At 43.8% G+C, this 21229-nt stretch overlaps 1 protein-coding gene across 1 annotated transcript; it reads right to left on the reverse strand.

Annotated features, from left to right (window-relative positions):
* Window positions 1-15516: 15516 nt before the first annotated feature.
* On the reverse strand, window positions 15517-17059 carry LOC121989624 (UDP-glycosyltransferase 71K2-like). Its single transcript, XM_042543771.1, has one exon. It carries the CDS (start codon window positions 17030-17032, stop codon window positions 15620-15622), a length of 1413 nt encoding a protein of 470 aa, XP_042399705.1. The 5' UTR covers window positions 17033-17059; the 3' UTR covers window positions 15517-15619.
* Window positions 17060-21229: the final 4170 nt, after the last annotated feature.

Raw genomic sequence — 21229 nt, forward strand, 5'->3', positions numbered from 1 at the left:
GGGCACTCGGACCGTCCGGGAGCTCCGACCGTCCGGGTGCTCGGACCGTCCGGGTGCTCGGACCGTCCGGGTGCTCGGACCGTCCGGGTGCTCGGACCGTCTAGGCGCTCGGAACCATTCCGGGCGCCCGGAGTTGGACTTTATCCAGATCATGGTCAAACTGCGATCCTTGCATAGGGGATAAAATTTTATCCCTCCTAGGGCGCTTAGAACCTTCGGGGCGCCCCGACCAAGGCTATAAATACAGCCTTGGTCTAGAAGCTTTCATTCATTCCAAGCAATTCATTTTCCAACACTTATACACTTCAGTTTAGTTAGCTTCTTTCTTTTTACGCTTTATCGTTGTAAGAGGCTTCTCTGCCTGAAGGAGATACTAGTGCGACATCTTCTTTGGATTAACAACCTCCCCGGTTGTAACCAAGTAAATCCCTGTGTGCCTCTACTTTCTGTTTTAGTTTATCGCTTTTCTATTTTGCAAGTGTTAGTTTAAGAAAAGTTGAGAAGGGTTTTCATTTTATTATTTTTCAGGCTATTCAACTCCCTTTCTAGCCGACCGCCGCGATCCAACAAGTGATATCAGAGCCAAGACGTTTCAGGAGGACTAACCGCCGAACGAAGCAATAAAATAATGGTCAGACCGAGTATCTACCCGCCTAAGTTTGAAAGGGAATTCGCTAGCTGAAAAAAAGCAAATGCAAGTATTTTTTAAAACCGATTTTAACTTAATATTAATTATGGAATTTGATTTTACATCACTGGAAGATAAAGAGAAATACCACTGGACGAAAAAGGAGCAGGCCGACTACGTGGCAAACGGCAAAACAGAGTACCATCTACTAGCCGTTCTTCCGCCACAAGAAGTCAACCTGATCGGCAACTACGACTCCGCGAAGAAACTTTGGGAGAAGTTCCTTGAGTTGCACGAAGGAACGTCCGAAGTCAAGCTCGCAAAATGAGATTTACTCCGCAACCAGCTTACCAGCCCGCGACTTGGGGAAGACGAAATAGTTGTGCATCTGCACTCAAGAATTAAGGAAATCATCACCGGACTTTCGAATCTCGGAGAAAAGGTAAATAACCGAGATTCGCTCATGTATGCACTAAACTCTTTTCCTAGAAATATGAAATGGGCATCACTAGTAGATGTCTTTTATATTTCTAAGGATTTAGAAGAAATTACTTTGGAACAATTATTCTCAATATTTGAAGTACTCAAATCAAGATGTGCAGGTACGAAGGAGCCCAAGAACAACGTCTCCCTCAAAGCATTAAGAAATGAACCTAAGTCGGAGTCTTCTCTCGACGACGAGGAAATGGTAATGATGGTAAGATGATTCAAGAATCTTTGTAAGTCTAGAAAAACTAACCATCCGCAAGGTAGAAAGAGAAGGACCATCCGCTGCTACCACTGCGATGAAGAAAGGCACGTCAAGGACAACTGCCCCAAGCTAAAGAACAAGGACAAGGATAAAGGTAAGAAGTCTGTTCAAAAATGCAAGGCATTAAAAGCGACATGGGACGACACGTCGTCTGAATCAAAAGTCGAAGCCTTCTCTGGACTTGCACTAATGGCAAGTCATGAGGACGACGACCGCGAGTCAAGCTCTTCCGAAATGAGCATCGAGAGCATCGATGAAGGGGGAGCGACGTCGGAAGATAGCAACAGTTCAAGGGGAGAAACGGACAACGAGATCGACAAGGTAAGTCAGGTACGATCTCTTCCTCCCGATAAACTATTTAAGTTTATTAAATTATTAACTAAGGATTGCTGTAAATTATAAAAATAAATTAAGAATTTAAAAATAATATTAGCTAAATCATACCCAATAGAAGAATTCGACAGAATTAAATTAGAAAATAAAAAATTAAAAGTAGAAAATGATAATTTAAAAGTACAAGTAAATAACTTGAAAAACCATGCATACTCATCTAATACCAATGTTAGAAAATTTAACAATTTAAATTGGTATTTTAGATATCATAAGGGACAAATTAGGAACATTTCAAAAAGATATGTCCCTAATAAATTTTTAATCAATCCAGTAGGCTGGAACCTATATTGGGTTCCAAAGTCTTGTTTAACTTGAACCATTAGTTAGATTTAGCGCTTTCAGTGAGAAAATTAAACAGTGAGTTTCTTTATGAGGTTTTGTCTAAGGAAGTGGTTATTGCTCCAATAACCAAGAATGTCTAGTGCCTCGCCATGACCTGGAAGCCAAAATATTGAAATAAAATGTTTAATTAACCTTCTGATAAAGCATTAAGATTGAAATTTAATAATGCTTTAAAAAGTTTTTTTAAAATATTTTTTTGGAAATCGTTATAAAATATTTTTATACTTAGAAAAATTTTCGTGCGTAAAACTTTTACTTAAATTCTCAAAAAATTATTTTTGTCTAAATTAAAATTTATTCTGAAAATTAGAAATTATTGCTTAAATTTCTTTTTACTCGAAGTTTTTTTTTACCTAAAGTTTTTACTTAGAAAATTCAAATATTTAAGTTAGAAATTTTTAATATTTCCTTTGTAAATTTTCTAACTTAGAATTTTGTTAAGAAACTTAGAAACTTAATTGAAAATTATTGCAAATGTTTAAGTAAAATCATTGAAATTATTTTCAAAAAATTCTCTAAGTTTTAACCCTTAGATTTTTTTCGGAATCCCATTTTTTTGTGATCAAAGAGGGAGAAGGAAAAGTATAAGTTTAGGGGGGCGTAGACTCAAATTTAAATTTTCTATCTTTTTTGCACTTGCAAAATTAGTTAGTTTACCTTTTATGTCTATTTACCCTAACTTAACTTAGGTTGCTCACATCAAAAAGGGGAAAATTGTTGGAACCCCAAGGTTGTTTTGGTGTGATCAACAAGTTAAGTTAGATCCTGTGTATTTTTAACCTTGTGTCTAAGTGTACAGGAGCTTAGGAGCACAGGTAGTCGAGCGGAAGACGTAGCTAGCGAGAAGGACGACACGCGATGCATCCGAGGAACGAGGAGCTGCGGAAGAGTACATCGGTGGACAAGAAGGAAGCGTGCAGTGGTTCCGAGGGACGAGAAGCCGGACCAGAAGACTGCTCAGGGAGCAAGAGATGCAACTAGTGAGAAGGTCAGCATGGGGTGCGACCAAGGGATGAAGACTGCGAATGAGTACGCTGGCGGACAAGAAGGAAGCAAACGACAATTCCGAGGGACGAGAATCCAGATTGGAAGCTTACTCAAGAAGATCAAAAGTTGGGTTCGGGTGAGCCCTATTCCGGATGGTTGAAATCACCCAAGCAAGCGGAGCCGGAGCGGAAGACCCGGACCGAGGCAAGCAACACCAGAGCAGAGGGCCTGGACCAGAAAGTCAACTTGGTTGACTTAGTCGTCCGGGCACCCGGATCCATTCCGGGCACTCGGATTGTCCGGGCGCTCGGAACCATTCTGGGCGCTCGGAGTTGGACTTTATCCAGATCGCGGTCAAACTATGATTTGTACGTAGGGGATAAAATTTTATCCCCCTAAGGGCGCCTGGAACCCTTCGGGGCTCCCCGACCAAGGCTATAAATACAGCCTTGGTCCAAAAGCTTTCATTCATTCCAAGCAATTCATTTTCCAACACTTGTACGCTTTAGTTTAGTTAGTTTCTTTCTTTTTGCGCTTCATCATTGTAAGCCCCTTCTCCGCTTGAAGGAGATACTAGTGCGACATCTTCATTGGATTAACAACCTCCGTGGTTGTAACCAAGTAAATCCCTGTGTGCCTCTACTTTCTGTTTTAGTTTATCGCTTTTCTATTTTGCAAGTGTTAGTTTAAGAAAAGTCGAGAAGGGTTTCGTTTTATTATTTTTCAAGCTATTCAACCCCCCTTCTAGCCGACCGCCACGATCCAACACTAACGATCTTCTTCAGGCGGAGAAGCCTCTTACAGCAGTGACAACACAGAAAATGAGAAGCTAAACTAACAATGGAGAGCGCACAAGTGTTGTGTTACAAAATGCTTGTTATTCTTTAGCTTCTGGACCAAGGCTTATTTATAGCCTTAGTCGGGGCACTTGGAAGGGTTATAGGCACTTGGAGCGGGATAAAATCTTATTCCCGATGCAACGGTCAACATTCACGTCAAGTGGATAGAAACTCGGTTCCGGGCGCCCGGACCCTTAAAGTCAACCTCGTTGACTTTTTTGATCCGGGCCCTTTGCTCCGGTTCAGCTCGCCTCGGTCCGGGTCTTTCGCTCCGGCTCCGCTTGCTTGGGTGATATCAGCCATTCAGAATAGGGCTCACCCAAACCCAATTTCCGGCCTTCTCGAGCAGGCTTCCGCTCCGGCTTCTTGTCCCTCAGTATCATCGCTGGCTTCCTTCTTGTCCGCCAGCGTACTCATCCATAGCTCTTCGTCCCTCGAATGCATCGAGCCTGTCGGCTCTCTCCCGTGCCGACCTTCTCGCTGGCTGCGTCTCTTGCTCCTCAAGCAATCTTCCACTCTGGCTTCTCGTCCCTTGGAAACACCGCATGCTCCATTCTCGTCCGCCGGTGTACTCTTTCGCAGCACCTCGTCCCTCAGACGCACCGAGCTCGTCGGCTCTCTCTCCCGTGTTGTCCTTCTCGCTAGTTGCATCTTCCGCTTGACTTCCTGTACTCCTAAGTTCCTGCACACTTAGACACAGGGTCAAAACATCACAGTACCTAACTTAACTTGTTTGATCACATCAAAATAACCTGGGGTTCCAACAAGATTCAGACGAGCAGTCGCTTATGCATCGGAAGAGTTCAGACCTACTGGGGCATCCTCTACGACCTAGGTGCCCAGGCTGACCTTGGCCTTCGTTCCAGAGCCAGGACCCTCGGGCAGCTGTACCCTCGGGCGGCTCTACCATTCCCTCGGGGATTTGAATGGAGTCTGACAGAGGGAAAGCCCCGCTCGAGGGGGAAGAGAGCGCTTCGGAGAGGCGATCTCTGCAAGCTGCCCTGGTCAGGCCTTCCTCCCCCTGACCTTCTACTTCCACCCGACCTGCTCCCAACGGGACTGCTCTTGGATCCTCCAAGTCCCGACTGTTCCGCTTTCATACCACTGTGCATTCCCAGCGGGGGTTGTTTCATGATCCCCCTCTCCTTGCTGGATCAGTTGTGTTGTGAGGGTTGCTAGAAGATGCTTGGCTGGAGTCTATGGAGAAGATAGACGCCAGTGTGTTTCCCGCCCATGTAGATGTACTCTCTGAAGATGCTACTGTGGTAAGCCTTCAACTTCTTTTGTTGCCTTTTTCTTCCGATCTTGATTGGTCTTCTCTTTGGCTAGTTCTTCACTGCGAGATTGCGTTTGAGCCAGCTGGTCATGGACACGTATCGACAGAACAAAATCTTAAAAGATCATGTTGCTGACTTGGAATCCCATCCCTCCAACTCCATTCCAGTAGTGCGCTAACTGCAGGCGGAGGTGGAGTTTTGAAAAAGCTGAATGCAACCCAGAACAAACCCTTAGTGAGGCTCTGCGGGCGACCAATCTCTTACAGGATGACAAGAAGAAACTTGAAATCCTCCACCAAACGGCCGATGCCAAATATCAGGAGGAGCTTGGCCTTAAGGAGAAGGCATTTTCGGAGCTAGCCTAACAAACCGCCACCCTAGACAACTTCATGATTTTGCATAAGAAGGAGATGAGCTATTGGGCTAAAAATACTCAATTCTAAAGACTTACTCCTTATGGACTATCAAAAAGATTTGGAATCTTGGACCACTGAGTTGGGTTCCTTACAGACGGAGCTAGCTCAAACCCGATCCAATTTGTCCAACTCAACCGCCGCCCTAGAAGCCTATAAGGCTGGGGAGAGCGATCACATTCAAACCAATCGAGAAGAGTAATTGCGCTCCTTAGAGTTTGGTTCCCAGGTAGGAGACCGCTTTGCACGATCACTCGCATATGGAGTAGTAGGAGCAGTCTGACAACTTAGAGAGGGGGGCACCTATCATCTGACCCTCCGGAGGACTTCCTAGACCACTATCGAATTATTAAAGAAATGTCCGATGATATTTTTGGAGTTCAAATAATTCTCTGTCAGTAGATCTATTGTTTATTTACATCTACTGTTTATAAAAGCTTGTTTCTAACTCCTACATCCCTGCTCTTTGCTTATGCCCCATGACTTTTCTATAGGCTAGATCCCGTCATGAGAATGCTTTCTAGCTCCAATCATTGAGTGAGCATGAGTGGAGCGGAATTTGTTATGCTAAGAGCCACACGGGCTAATTGTGAATGAGATTTTTATATCCCTACTTGACTAAGCTTGGGCAGTTAGTCAAGGTCTAGAGGAGCTCTACTTGTGGCTTGCACAAAGAGAAGGGTATTAGGACCCAACCAGGTCCTGTGAGTTGAGGACTTTAAGAGCGCCTCGGTTTCGCGACTCTCCGGAAGGCTCAAGCATAATCCTGGTCGGATTCTCTCGACCGAGCATCTTGTGCGTATGCCAGTAGTGCTTACTCCCTAACTTTGGATCTTTTTCTCAAACAAAAGTCAATACAAAGAATGACACATTTAGGTACGGTAAGGCTGAAGGTAATTAGTACTCCATGGGCGGTCCAACTTTCTACCTTGAGCATCCTGCAGGTAATAGGCACCTGACGTGAGCTTTTTAATGATCTTATATGGATCGTTCCACTGAGGTGCTAGCTTAGTTACCTCTCCCACTGGCTTTATCCTTTTCCCTACCAAATCCCCTTCTCTGAAGAAGCGGGGGATCACTTTCCTATCGTAGTTTTGTCGTATACATTGTCTATATGTGGTTAACCAGGCGAACGTTCTTTCTCTGGTCTCACTGATAAGATCCAGCTCTAAAAGTCATAGCTTAATATTATCAGGGTTGTATAGTAATCGATGGACGAATGCGACTTTGGCCTCGACCGGTTTGACTGCTTTGCTACTATAGATGAGGTGAAACGGAGTGAGCCCCGTGCTTTCTCGTGGAGTCGTTCAGTACGTCCAAAGGATGCTAGGGAGCTCTTCTACCTAATCGCTGCCCACATGGTCCAGCTTGACCTTGAGCCCCCTGACTACCTCTCTATTAGTGACCTCGGTCTATCCATTACTTTGAGGATATGCTACGGAAGTGAAGGCTTGGGTTATACCAAACCCTTGACACCATTCCTGAATCTTGCACCCTTAAAACTATCGCCCATTGTCTAAGATCAGTTTGTGTGGGATTCCAAATTTGAATAGGATATTTATCCAAAGGAACTGGATAATAGCTCTCTCTGTAATCCTGGACAGGGCCTCTTCCTCCACCTACTTGGAAAAGTAATCTACCGCTATGAGTAGGAATCACTTTTGAGCTGGGGCCACGAGGAACGACCCCACGATATCCATATCCCATTGATTAAAGGGACAAGAGACTACAGAAGTCTTCAAAATCTCGATCGACTGATAGGACAAATTCTGATACTTCTAGCAAGAGAGACAAGTGGCCACCAACTACTGGGCATCTCTCTGCAAGGTGGGCTAGAAATATTTGGCCAATAATACTTTGTGAGCTAGAGTCCTTCCTCCCACATGATTGCCACAACATCCTTGGTGAATTTCTTGTAGGGTATACTCCGCCTCGTCCGGGCCTAGACACTTAAGTAATGGACAAGAGAATGCTCACTTATACAACTGATCCCCGAATAGTGTATAGGCATAAACTCTCTTCTTGGTCAATCTCGGTGCTTCAACATCGGCTGGTAAGACACCTCGCTGAAGATACAGGATCATTGGGGCTCTCCAATCGATTGGCTCTTCTAAGTTATTCTGCAAGTCAATTTGAGCTATTAGGAAACTTTGGACTATCGACTTATCCAGGACCCAAGTAGTCAAAGAGCTAGCCATCTTGGCTAATTCATCTACCCTTTGATTGTTTGCCCAGGGTATTTTAGTTATTGTGACTTCCTTGAAACATGTTGGAGCAATCCCAATGGTCTGTGTGACCATGTGTTTTGGTGTTTGGGCAAAGGGTTTAAGTTAGGTTCACCCTTGTTATTTGATATGTGTATGTGAGTGTGCAGGTTTGCAGGATACACATATGACTCAGCTTGATGGCTTCGGGTCCAGTGAAGGATGGAGCATCCAAGGGACCGTGGACAAAGCAGCAAGGACAAGGCTGAGGGAAGCGACTTCGAGGCATACGTGAAGGATGACATTGGGGGCGAGCCGCGAGCTTGGATGCATCTGAGGGACGAGAGCCAAAGGAAGTAGGCTTGAAGGCTAAAGGTCAAGGCTGCAATGAAGGGTCAAGTGTCGTGAGGGTACGAGTGCATGAGAGATTGTACTCAGGGTAAAATCCTAGATTTAGGGTTTTACTGTAGCAGTTACTGTAACAATCGACTGGTGTTTTCATCAATCGACTGGCAGTCGACTGGGAGCGAACAGAATGCTTCTGTTCGCTCGATCAGTGTGGAGCAGTCGACTGGTACTTTTATCAGCCGACTGGTATCGAGCCGTTGGGATGTAATGGTCGAATCTCCTTAGAGGGCAGTCGACTGGTAGACGGGGTTTTTCAACCCGTGACCTATATAACCAAGGCTTGGGATCTTGGTTATAGTTGACGAAATTGGACTTGGTTAAAGTCTAATTAGTAGTCTACCAGTGCGTAAGGTTTTCTTTGTGTCCAAGAGGTCTTGGTGAGTTTGTGGCGAGATTTCTCCACCCACAAGGAGGTTTGAGCTAGCCAGAGTTTCCAGGGAGTCATCCACCGACGGATTGGGATCGTCCACCTTACGGACAGCCGTGGAGTAGGAGCTTTATCTTCGAACCACGTTACATTGATGTGTTAACGGTTTGCTTACTCTTTCTTGTCTTTAGCTTTCATATTTGTATTTGTATATTTTGTATTTCTGCTGCGCAAACTAACTAGTGTAGGAAGCTATCGATTTGGGGGCGCCGTCCATTCAACCCCCCTTCTAGCCGGCTACCGATCCCCTACAAAACCTTCCTTCATTTTCTCATACACTTCTTTATAAAGTTGTAGCTTCTCATTATTGACCTCAAAGTTGCAATCACTTGTTGAGCCACTAACTAAGAATCTGAGTGAATGATTACCTGTGTAGCCCCTACGTGCTAAGCTGCTTGTAGTCTGGCCAGTTACATGATATCTTCTTGAGAGGATATAAGGAGTATCCCCACTCCGCTCCCTTGTTGAGTGAACGACCCATCTATATATATCTTCCATGTTTCCTCGAAATCATGTTGATAGATTTTCGTTAGAAAGTCGGTCAGGGCTTGTGCTTTGATTGCTGCCCAGGGTTGGTACCGTATATCATACTCTCCTAGCTCGGTTACCCATTTGATGAGATGACCAGCTATTTTCATGTTGGTAAGGACTCTCCCCATGGTGCTATTGGTCAACACGATAATTGGATGTGCCAGAAAATAAGGCCTTAAGCGGCAAGCCATGAGGACTAACCCATAGACCAACTTCTCGAGGGTCGTGTATCGGGACTTGACCCTTTTTAATAGATAACTGAAGAAGTACGCTGTTCTTGTGCATTGTCCTGCTCTTTCACCAAAATTGTTCCCATAGTCTCACGGGTAGCTGACAAATACACCCAGAGCGGCTCCCCCGCAATAGGCTTGAATAATGAGGGCAGAGTCTCTATGTGCTACTTCAGTTCCTCAAAAGTTTTGTTACATTTTTCGTCCCACTGGAATTTTGAAACTTTCCAAAGTACTTTAAAGAATGGTTGAGCTCGATCTGCTACCAGGATATAAATCGAGAAAGTACCGTGATTCGACCTACCAGCTTCTAGGCCTCCCTTAGATTTCGGGGAGCCTGCATATCTCGGAGTGCTTGGACATTCTCTGGGTTGACTTCAATCCCTCGCTCGGTGACGAGATATCCCAGGAACTTTCCTCCTCAAGCTCTAAACAGACACTTCAGTGGGTTCAGCTTTAACCTATACTGCTACAGCGTGCTGTAGGTCTCCTTTACATCAGAGATCAGGTTTTCCACCAAGGTGGACTTGATAAGGATGTCATCCACATAGACCTCCACATTCCGCCCTATTTGTTCTCGGAAGATCTTGTCCATCATCCTTTGGTAAGTGACCCCTGCATTTCGTAAGCCAAACGATATAACTGTATAACATAAAGTACCGTCTACCATGATGAAGCTAACCTTTTCTTGGTCTTCCCGAATGAGAGGGATATGGTGATATCTTTGGTAAGCATCGAGCATGCAAATCCATTCACAGCCTGAGGTTGAATCCACCATCTGATTGATCCTTGGTAGAGGGTAACAATCCTTGGGGCTGGCCTTGTTGAGACCCCGAAAGTCGATGTAGACCCTCCACTTGTTATTAGGCTTGGACACTGGACCACGTTAGAAAGCCAGAGCGAGAATTGTACCTCTCTGATGTGCCTTGCTTTTAAGAGCTGGTCAACTTCAGCTCGAATGATTTTATTCTGCTTGACCGAGAAATTTCTCTTCTTTTGCTCGATTGGCCAGGAATCTGGCAGGAGATGAAGCTTATACTCGACCACCTCGGGCCTGACTCTCGGTAGCTCCTTGGGGGACTAGGCGAAGATGCCTCTATTATGCACCAGGCATTCAACCAAATATGACTTGATTTCCAGGGGCAGGTCATTCGATATGCAAGTGAGGCTTTTAGGCTGGTCAGGATGAAGCTGAATCTCCTCCCAAGGAATGAGTTCTTTCGCTACAGGTAAAGGCTCCTTTTGAATAGCGTGGACTCCCCCATCTTGGATTTTCTAAGCCTTGCGGGCCTCAATTTTGACCATGTCTACATAACACCTGCGTCAGACCAACTGTTCACCTCTAACTTCCCTGACCTGGTCTTCCATTGAAATTTTATCTTCTGATGGAAAGTGGAGACTACCACTCGGAATTCATATAGGGTGGGTCTTCCCAAAATGATATTATAAGAGGACGGAGAATCCACCACGATAAAGGTGCTCCTCTGAATCCTCACCAATGGTTCGCTGCCCAAAGATATGACTAGCTTAATTTGATCTATTGGTCGTACTTTATTACTTGTGAACCCATACAAAGAGGTGGCTATATGTTGAAGTTCACTAGCGTCAATCTACATGCTATCAAACGCACTTTTGAACAGCATGTTGACAAAGCTTCCAGTGTCAATGAAAACCCGAGCTACGTGACTGTTGGCGATGATGACTTTGACGATGAGTGCATCGTCATCAGGGAACTCCACTCCCTCCAGGTCTTGCGTCCCGAAACTAATCATGGACCATGCAGCTTGCTCCTGGCTGCAACCTACTGCATGTACCTCTAAGCGACGCACATGAGACTTCTTGGCTCTGGTGGAATTACCATCCGTCGGTCCTTCGGAGATCATGTCGATCTCCCGAATAGCGACATTGCCCCTATTCTCTTCCTCAGGGGCTCCATCGGCTCCCTGCCCCATCCTGCATGATAACTTTCTTGCCTTCCCTTCTCGGGCAAGGGTTTGCTTGATTGTCCTGCAGTAGTGGGTAGATTGTCCAACTGTATTTGGAGTTTGGGCATGATCTCGGATGGAGGCAGGCCGAGTTCGATGGCTCGTTGAGAATCTTGGACAAACTGGATGCAATCTCCTGTATAGTGAGTGTGGAACCTATGGTAAGTGCAATAACGTGGCCCCCACTGGCCGGGTTTAGGAGCTTGGACTGCCTCGATTCGCTGCGCCACCCTGGATTCTTAGACGGGCGAAAAACCAGGTCAGGCATCTTTAGTGTGGGCAAAGGGTCGAGCGGGAGGTTGAGGCGGTCTTCTTTCCGCCTTGTTGATAGGAGCAGACGCTTTGGCTTCTTTCCTTCGAGTTGCTTGGGCTTTTTCTACATTAATGTCGTTTGCTGCCTTTCCAAGCATCTCACCGAAATTTTTCACGGGCTCTCGAATGAAGGCTCGGAAAGAATCCCCCTCCACTAGACCTTGGGAGAAGGCGCTCATCGGGATATCAGAGGTAGGAAATGGGACATATATGTTGGTACAATTGACCTCTAGGGTTTCGATGTTTGACAATGCACCTAAGTCTGACCCCAAAGGTTAATCTAAACAAGACTTGATGTTTGGAAGAAAGTAGTCTAGTCAGGACTAGATGACTAGCAAGGGTAGGTCCTAACCGAAAGATAGACAAGTGAGAAGTCCTAACTAGAGGTTAGGCAAATGGAAGTCCTAGTGAGTGAAGTCAGACCCTAGTGAGTGAAACTAGGTGGTGGAAGTCTTGGTGAGTGCAACCGAACCCTAGTGAGTGAAGCTAGGCAATGGAAGTCCTGGTGAGTGAAGCTAGGCAATGGAAGTCCTAGTGAGTGAAGCCAGGCAATGGAAGCCCTAGTGAGTGAAGCTAGGTAACCCTAGGGAGGTAACTCTAGGTAATGTGTGGTCGACTAGTTTCCGGTCGACCACGCATGGTCGATCAGACCAGCGAATCCTGATCGGACCAGCGAATCCTGAAATATGTTGACACTGTTTTACTTTACTATTTTATCTATTGTACAACCTAGTGTGCAAGAGTTGACAGGTCTGAGGGAGTCCAAATAGGTCAACGAGCCGATAAGATATCTGACACGAAGTCCAATTGGGTCTGCGAACCGGACAACTGACATAGTAAGTTAAGGTAAGTCACTGGAGGAGAGTGACCTTGTGAGGACACGTCCTGGTTGAGGGCGCAGTAGACGTTAGTCCAGATTAGGTTCATTTTGGATACATAATCTGAGACTTTGACTAGTTTCTGGTCCTGGGAGGACAGAAACTAATTATTACTTATTATTATTGTTCTAATACTTGTTTTGTAGGTCATTTGGACTAACATTATTTTACAGGACAAAATGAGTAAATTTACCTTCAGATGAATAGCGCCCGAAGGCGCGCACCTTCGTACTGTTTATAGAAGGTGCCTTCCATGGCTATGGAAGGCGCCTTCCGCAGGATGAAATTTTAACTTCATCGTGGATAAGTGTCGAGCTGGTCGGGATCGAATTTTCCATATTGAAAGTGCCTTCAATAGCTATGGAAGGCACCTTCCATGCCTTATATAAGGCAGTCTCAAGAAGGCTTTGACACAACACTCATATACAAGCTACTGCGCATTCGTTTGAGCTTCTGTCTGCTTTAGGCTCTTGCTATGACTCTGCTACGAAGCTACTGCGCCCGACAACTGTTCCGAGGACTTCCGATCGCGGCCGGTAGACCGACACCGATACACAAACACACTCACACTCGATCCTTACGTGTTGGTAACAAGTTATATTTGTGTACTTAATTACTGCAAAAGTACAAGTGCAGTGTATTGCACTTGTTCTAATCTTCTTGTACTCGATTCCCTCTTCCGGAGGTACCGGAAGAGGATTTTTAGTGGATTACCTATCGATAAGTCCGCGTGGCCTGGGTCTTGGAGTAGGAGTCGCCAAAGACTCCGAACCAAGTAAATCGACTGTGTTTTCTTGTGTTCTTTATTCTCGCTTTCTTATTTCTTTCTCCGCTGCATACTTTGTTTTTAGATTTTAAAAAGAAAAGACGAGTTTTTTGAAAACCACGTGATTCACTCCTCCCCCCTCTCACATGCGTATTGATTCAACAGTCTAAAGCTACCTGGTTGAAGCGTTTTATGTAGGCCCTTAGAGGCTTCGTGGACCCATGTTTGAGAGCAAATAGGTTGTGGTCCATCTTTTGATGCCTCCTACTGCTAGTGAAGTGGTGCAGAAAGACATTCTTGAAATACCGAAAGCAAGTGATGGATATGGTAGGCAGTCTATTGAACCACCTTTGTGTCGAGCCTGATAGAGTGTTTAAGAACATTCAACACTTAATGACGTCGCTATATTGATGCAACAGTGCAGTATTCTGGAACTTGCGGAGGTGATCCTCCGGGTCTTTACTGCCTTTGTATTCCCCAATAGTTGGGGACTTATATTCCTTCGGTAGTTTTTCCTCGAGCACCCTTAGAGAGAAGGGTACTTGCAGTTCCTTGGGCTCCTCCCGGATCACTATGGTCTTTCCGTTTTTTGAATATCTCGACGGGGATCTCTCGACTGTGGAGGCCTAGTACTGCTCCTTCTTATTGTTGCAATCCCAGCCGGGGTCACGATAGAAAGCTCGAGGGAAGTCCTCTGGCTGTTTTCTCTTAGATCTCCTGTCTGAAGCGCGGGTCTGGTCCTTCGAGGCCGCAAGTATCTTCTGCGGCTGTGAATCGGCAGTATGCCTCTCGAAGGGCGCTCGTCTCCTGGTTTCCTTGAACAACTTGTACTCTCCTACTGTCATGGTTACATTGATTTTGGCGGTGTCCTCCATTTTCACGTTCCAGAATAGGTGGAGAAGTTTCCCACAAATAGCGCCAAATTGATCCTGTCCGAAATCTGAGTCAAACGAAGGTCGATGAAGGTGGCGTCAGTGTTGACAGAGAAACAACTTTAACATACCCTGTATATGTGCGTTGGGAACTTGAATCCCTACGTGGAACAAAAGGTCTGTAGTAACGTAACCGATAGTACTTGGGTCCTGCACACACTTAGACAAGCACACGGAACGTTAAAAACCAGAAACCAGGGAAAAGATCCCCGACGCAGGCCTTTTAACGCTCAAGTTAAGTCATTTTTCCCCGACAAGGCAGTATACAAAGGAAGGAAAAAAGAATTGTTGAAGTCAAGATGCATGCGGATGTGCACGTACTTGACCAATGAAGAGGACCTCCTTTTTTATACGACTCTGCCTATCTTGTGAGCCTGAATGTTGCCAGAGAATGCCAGGTGTCATGGCGTGTTGAGTGAGGAAGGATGTTCGACGACCTATCATTGGTAGGAGGAAGGTTCCACTCTCAGTGTTGGCAGAATATTGAAATATTCTCTGACTTACGACAGTTATTATCTGACAGGAGGTTACGATTCTCTGACACTATTGTCGCTTAGTGTTATCTGTCCCGCCTGGGTTCAACTGCAAACAGCTCGAGATGATTACTCAAATATGCTATAAGAACTAAGTCTTGATGAAGAGAATGAACTGTGCCAAACCGGTCGGGACTCATTTGAGACTATGACTAGAGACCCAGCCTTCATAACCTGATTGCTGAAGAGCTGGTCGGGGGCTGTCTGGTAAAGGTGCTAGGGTCATATGTAAAGTTTGGGCTGGGGAGATCTGATCAGTAGGGGGTAGGCCAGGAACTAGTCCAAACCTCGTCCTAGGACTTAGACATGAGGACCTACCCTACCTGTAACCGACCGAGAATTATACAAATGGTGACATGAGGAGACCTAACTCCCATCTTCCTTTGATTGTTAACTGTCACGTCCTCTTAACCATTGATTATCATGCCCTTTTAACCATGGACTGTCACGTCCTCTTGATCATTGATTGTCACATTCTCTTGATTATTGACTTTCTAATCTTATGAGGCCCCTCATTTACGCACCATATCAATATATATTTATGATATTAATCTAAAGTTTCTGTTCCATAGAGATGAACTCAAGCTGGAAACTCTATCACATGTAACCCTGGAACAATGGTGACATTTGTTCTAGTTTAATTTGCCTCAATGATATGGGGCATCACTCTTTTATTTGGAAACATTTTTCGAAGTGGTCTGTACTTTGAGATTCTAAACCCGAAGTAATCAGTAATAGAGCATAGCAATTTATCAAAAACATACATTGTCGATGCATATGCAGTCATTTGGCGAGCAGCTCCTTCACCAGGGCTTCCATGTTTACTGAGGAAGATCCACCTTGTTCCCATGCCTTCTTAGCCGCCGCCATCATCTCTTCGGCCTTGGCCCTCACTCTCCTTCCTTCCTCGCTCTCCCCCATTAACGCCCTCACTCCCCTCTCCAACTCCTCCGCCTTCACAAAGTTGTCATTCGCCCTCTCCACCTTCAGCTGCAGCGCCACCCCCATCTCCTCCGCCATCACCACCGCGTTCGAATGCTGTTCCGCGTACAGCGGCCACCCCAGCAGGGGGACCCCGCACTGCAGGCTCTCCAGGCACGAGTTCCACCCGCAGTGCGTCACGAATTCCCCCGCCGCCCGGTGAGCTAGTATCTCCGCTTGCGGCACCCACGACGGCCATACCATCCCCCTAGCCTTCGTCCTCTCCAGAAATCCCTCCGGCAGCACCTCCTCCAGCTTCGCATCCGCCGGCTTCCGCATCCCGAGCACCGCCTCCTCCGACGCCACCCGCAGCGCCCACAAGAACCGGCACCCGCTACGCTCCAGCCCCGCCGCTATCTCCCCCACCTGCGCAGCGCTGAAGCAGCCTCTGCTCCCGAAGCAGAGGAACACCACCGAGCGTGCCGGCTGCCCGTCGAGCCACGCGACGCACTCGTGGTGCCGACTTTTCTCGCCCTCCTCGCGCGCTATCAGCGGGCCGACTGGATACACCGGAGGGGTCCGACGGCCGGGCGCGCAGAGACCCTCTTCCAGCGCCCGCAGCGTCGCCGGCTCAAGATCCGTGAATGTGTTGACCAAGATGCCTTTAAGCTCGGAGTAGCGCCGGCCATGGTGGACGAAGCAAGTGTACCTCCCGCTCTTCTTCCTCATGAAGGGCGACGGCATCGAGATCGGCGGGATGGGGCACACGCCCGGTACCCTCACCTCTTCTTCCATCTCCTCGAACTCCTCGGGGAACTTCTCCTCGAGGGTTGGGAGATAGAGCATAAGAGCGAGGAAGGCTGCGTTGGTGGCGAAGTAGACATAGCAAGGGACACCGAGCTCGGCGGCAACGTCGATCGCTCCGGTGGCAAATAAGTCAACGATTAAAGCGGCTAAAGGGGCGTCGTCGGAGCGCAAGAGGTCATGGAGGGCGGATTTGATATGGTGGTTTTGCTTCTCCATGTAGGCGGTGATGAAATCCTCTAGTCCGTTGGCACCCTTGGGCGGATCGACGGGCTGGATATGGCAGAAGTCGATGTCGAGGCCGGAGGCGGCGATGGTGGCAATATAGCCGCCGACGGGATAGTTGGGGACAGGGACGACGAGGACGGTGACGGAGAAGTGGTAGCGGTGGAGGAGTTTGGCCATCTCGAGCGTGGACTTGATGTGGCCGGCGGAGGGGATCGGAAGGATCGCCACTCTGGCTTGAGCCATGTTCTTGCAGAGTGTTCCAGGAAGTTTGATAGCAAATGCTACTCTTCTTATCTAAAAGTATTTTAATAAAATTTTTAATTAATCTTTTCTAAAAATATGCATAATTCATTTAGTATTCTCCACTAAATTTTATATAAAATATCCATTTTTAAAGTGGTAAGAAAAAGAATAAAAAAAAGTCAAGCGTTTTGGTTTGCACGGTGATATCCATATCCGTAGAACCTCTGTATGAACTTCCATTGACTTTTCCGTGTTAGAAGTAAAAAATTTTATGTATCCCTCTACTATAAAAACCTCCAAATAACTTCTTTATAAATATCATATTTTTATTTTATATATATTTTTTATCTCTCCTTCATATTTTATATTATATATAATTATTTTTTTATAAAATTTAAATTTACCCATTGTTAATCTAACGGCAAATTAGAGAAAAATCTCCAATCATAATATTAACTTTGCATACAATCCCCATGTCCAAAAAAATTTGTTTCTCCTTCCTGCATGCAAAGTATATTTGTTTCAACTCCCTCATGCAAATATTGTTACATAAATTACCCCTTAGATTTTTTAGGTATAAAAAATCTAAAATTGAATACAAAAAGTCCAAAAACGAGTATAATTCTTCTTAAAGTTAGCACTTTATATTAAAATCGAGTATATTTTCTATCAAAATTGTCCATCTTATTTTTTAGGTATAAAAAGTCTAAAAACAAATATAATTCCTCTTAAATTCAGCACTTTACACTAGAATTCAACACTCTATACTAGGATCGAGTATTTTCTATCGAAATTAACCCTCATATTTTTCGGTACATATAGTCTAAAAATGAGTATAACTCCTATTAAATTCAGCACATTAAACTAAAATCGAGTATATTTTGAGGTAAAAAAAGAATCGTACTCAATTTAATAGAAAATATACTAGATTCTAAGTTAATATACTCAATTTAAGAGGATTTATACTGATTTTTAGACTTTTTGTACTTAAAAATATCATGGGGAATTAGGTAAATATGTTTGACTGGGGAGTGAAAACAAATATTTTCATGGATGGGGACTGCATGCAAAGATTTGTTTGCGAATATGGACTGCATGTAAAATTACCCTTAATCTAAACTAATATTAATAATTAAAATAATACATAAATTTTACAACATAAGTATCGTAGTTAATAAATTATTTTTTATCGATCACAACTATAGCGTACCTAAATATGCTCAATCAAATCGGCTCGAAGTTCATGATATAATTGATTATCACATAGTTCATAATTTTTTCAGAGATATTCTTGAAATTCTTAGATGGAGCTTTGAAATATTTATGATGGATGATCTCTCTACCAATTGACTACTTATCTCCTTCATTCTCATTAATCATGTTGTCCAAAATAATACATGTATACATGATATCCTTCAAATTTTTCTTATACCAAAATCGTCCTTGACCTTTGAGCATTGCCTATCGAGATTGGAGCATTCCAAATACCCACTCAACATCCTTTCTCACAATCTCTTGTCGTTCCTTAAATATTTCTCTCTTAAGATCATGGGGTCATAGAAAACTCTTGATAAAAATAGCTCAACTGGATATATTCTATCAATCAGATAGTATTCCTTTGTATATTGTGTATTGTTAACCATAAAATTAACTTTAGGTGTATTTCCTTATAAGACGTTTAATAAAGGTGATTTGTTAAGCACATTGATATCATTACGCAACCCTGCAATCCTAAAAAAGTCGTGTCATATCCATAAGTCCTCAGATGGGACCGCTTCAAGTACAATTGTCGAGATGTCATGATCTCCCCGAGTAAATTAGCTCTTCCAAGCGACGGGGCAATCTTTCCACTGTCAATGCATACAAACAAAACTACCCAATATGCCAATGAAGTCATGTCTCTATTTATGCATTTCAAGCAAGTGTTGGATATCATTAGCATTAGGTCTTCTCAAATATTAGGCCCCGAATACTTCAATTACGCATCGACAAAAGCTGAATAATCATTGTATGATAGTTGTTTCAATAATTCGTAGATACTCATCATAATGATCAGCAAGGATTTCATACGCTATTTGACAGATAGTCGTCATGATTTCTGAAATAGAAATAAACTTTTTTTTCCTGTCGCATCGACCTTCCATTGGAAATATTTTAAATGATTTTTTTAAGACATTGACTATAAGAAAGAATAACCTTCTTGCATTTGGCATCGACGTCGGAATATATCATTAGAATGTTAGCTCATCAGAGAAGTAATTATTGAAAAGACGAGCATGTCTAACTTCATGATCCCGATTTAAATATCTTCTCTTCTGTACTCTACTAGAAAATTTTTGAGCTCTTTGACGTATCGTTTGCTGCTACTCATATAGTCTGAGTATTATTTGTTCATTTATATCTTCCGTATCTTCCATCAATTTATTTCTCTAGAATTTATGAAGCATAGATCAATCTAAATTTTTAGTCATTTGATATAAATTAAGATATTTTCGTGGTTGAAAGAAGTAAAGAATTAAGAAAATGAAAAGAAGAATGAAAGATTTAAAATATATTTATAGATAATTTTTTTTTAAAAAAAATAAAAATTAACTGTTGAATAATGATTAAAATTTAATCGTTTTTAGTTGTTCGACTGCTAAAAATTAGCGTTGCCAATTTTTTTTATAATATTTTAATATTTTTATTTTTTTAACATAAATAAAAAAATATTTAAGAAAAACAAACAATGAAGTGTCTTCGTCCTCAAAATTAACGAAGGCTATAGGAAGGGTCTCACAGTGGGAGCTTCTTCATTTTTGTTTTAATCTTAAGTCACATTTGATGCTTTACTTTCTCATCCGTTTTATGCCAGATGATTATTCTCATATTTCATTTTTGTTTTTTCATATATTTATTTTTCTGACTTCTTTTAATTAATTTCAGAATGATTTCTATTCCAGGACAAATTGGAATGAATATTATTTCTGCATGAGATCATGTTATGATGAATCAACAAAAAGTATAGTAGGATACAGATATGGCAAAAGGTGATTCGTTTGTCCCTAGCGTCCCTGTCAATCCGTTCTTAGGCCAACACGGAGGAGGTAAATCACGGGTGACTACTAGCCATTAGTGCAAATGATCAAGACATGGGGAAGATTATGTTCGGTCACGCCGAATTTCGACCCCAAGATCTCATATGACAACAAGACCTCAGATGATATGATAGCGAGGGGATGATAGTGAGGGGATTCACGAAGTTCCTATAAATAGTTAACAAAAGATTAAAATGGAGGTTGAGGTTAGACTCAACGTTATCACTCCGACATTAAAGTTAACATTAGAATTAGAGAAGGGTGCCAAAGTAATAGAAAAATAGAATGATCAGAGTTTAGATGGTTCGGTGTGTGCATACCTGCACCCATAGGAGCAAGCGATTTTATATAGGTTTACAGTTGTACACTTCCTCCTCTGTGTTGGCCCTGGGACGGATTAACGGGGACACTGGGGGCGAGCGTATTCGTCTTTTGCCACAACAGTTGTGCACTTACGTTACCCATGCGTTTGCCCATGTCTCCTAGAGAAACGACTACGTTGCTCACATCTTACAGGAGTAACGGCTACGTCACCCACATCTTATAGGAGTAAAGGGTATTGTACCCATGTTCTTCTGGAAAAAAGTGCATAAGCCACGTAGGATGTAGATCTCCCCTTAGAGTGGTTGATCTAAAAGACTCTAGTGAACTGAGTCGAAGAGGCCGGATGACTAGGTTGAAGGGATCGGTTATCTGAGCTAGAGAAGTCCGGCGAACCGAGTCGGAGAAGTCGGACAACTGAGCTAAAGGAATCAGTTATCCAAGCTAGAAAAGTTTGATGGACCAAGTCGGATGAACTGAGTTGAAGGGATTAGTTATCGAGCTAGAAAAGTCCTATGAACTAAGTTAGAGGAATCAGATGAATCAAGTTGAAGGAATCAGTTATCCAAGCTGGAAAAGTCCGGTGGACTGAATCGGAAGAGTCAAATGAATCGAGTTGGAGAAGTCTGGTGAACTAAGTTGAAGGAGTCTGATAAGCGACTTTAACTGTCATCTCTATTTGACTTTTGACTAGTTGACCTGACTTTTGCCTTACCCCGCAACCTATGGTTTCCTATACCCACCACATCAATTTGTAAGATTAAACACGACGCTAAAAGGTGGGGGTTAAATACGTTAC

Source organism: Zingiber officinale, chromosome 6B (genome assembly GCF_018446385.1).
Source record: "Zingiber officinale cultivar Zhangliang chromosome 6B, Zo_v1.1, whole genome shotgun sequence".
NCBI lineage: Eukaryota > Viridiplantae > Streptophyta > Magnoliopsida > Zingiberales > Zingiberaceae > Zingiber > Zingiber officinale.

Bases quoted from the DNA above. Each gene is read 5' to 3' on its own strand.
- LOC121989624 (XM_042543771.1), bottom strand. From the start codon at position 17,032: ATGGCTCAAGCCAGAGTGGCGATCCTTCCGATCCCCTCCGCCGGCCAC.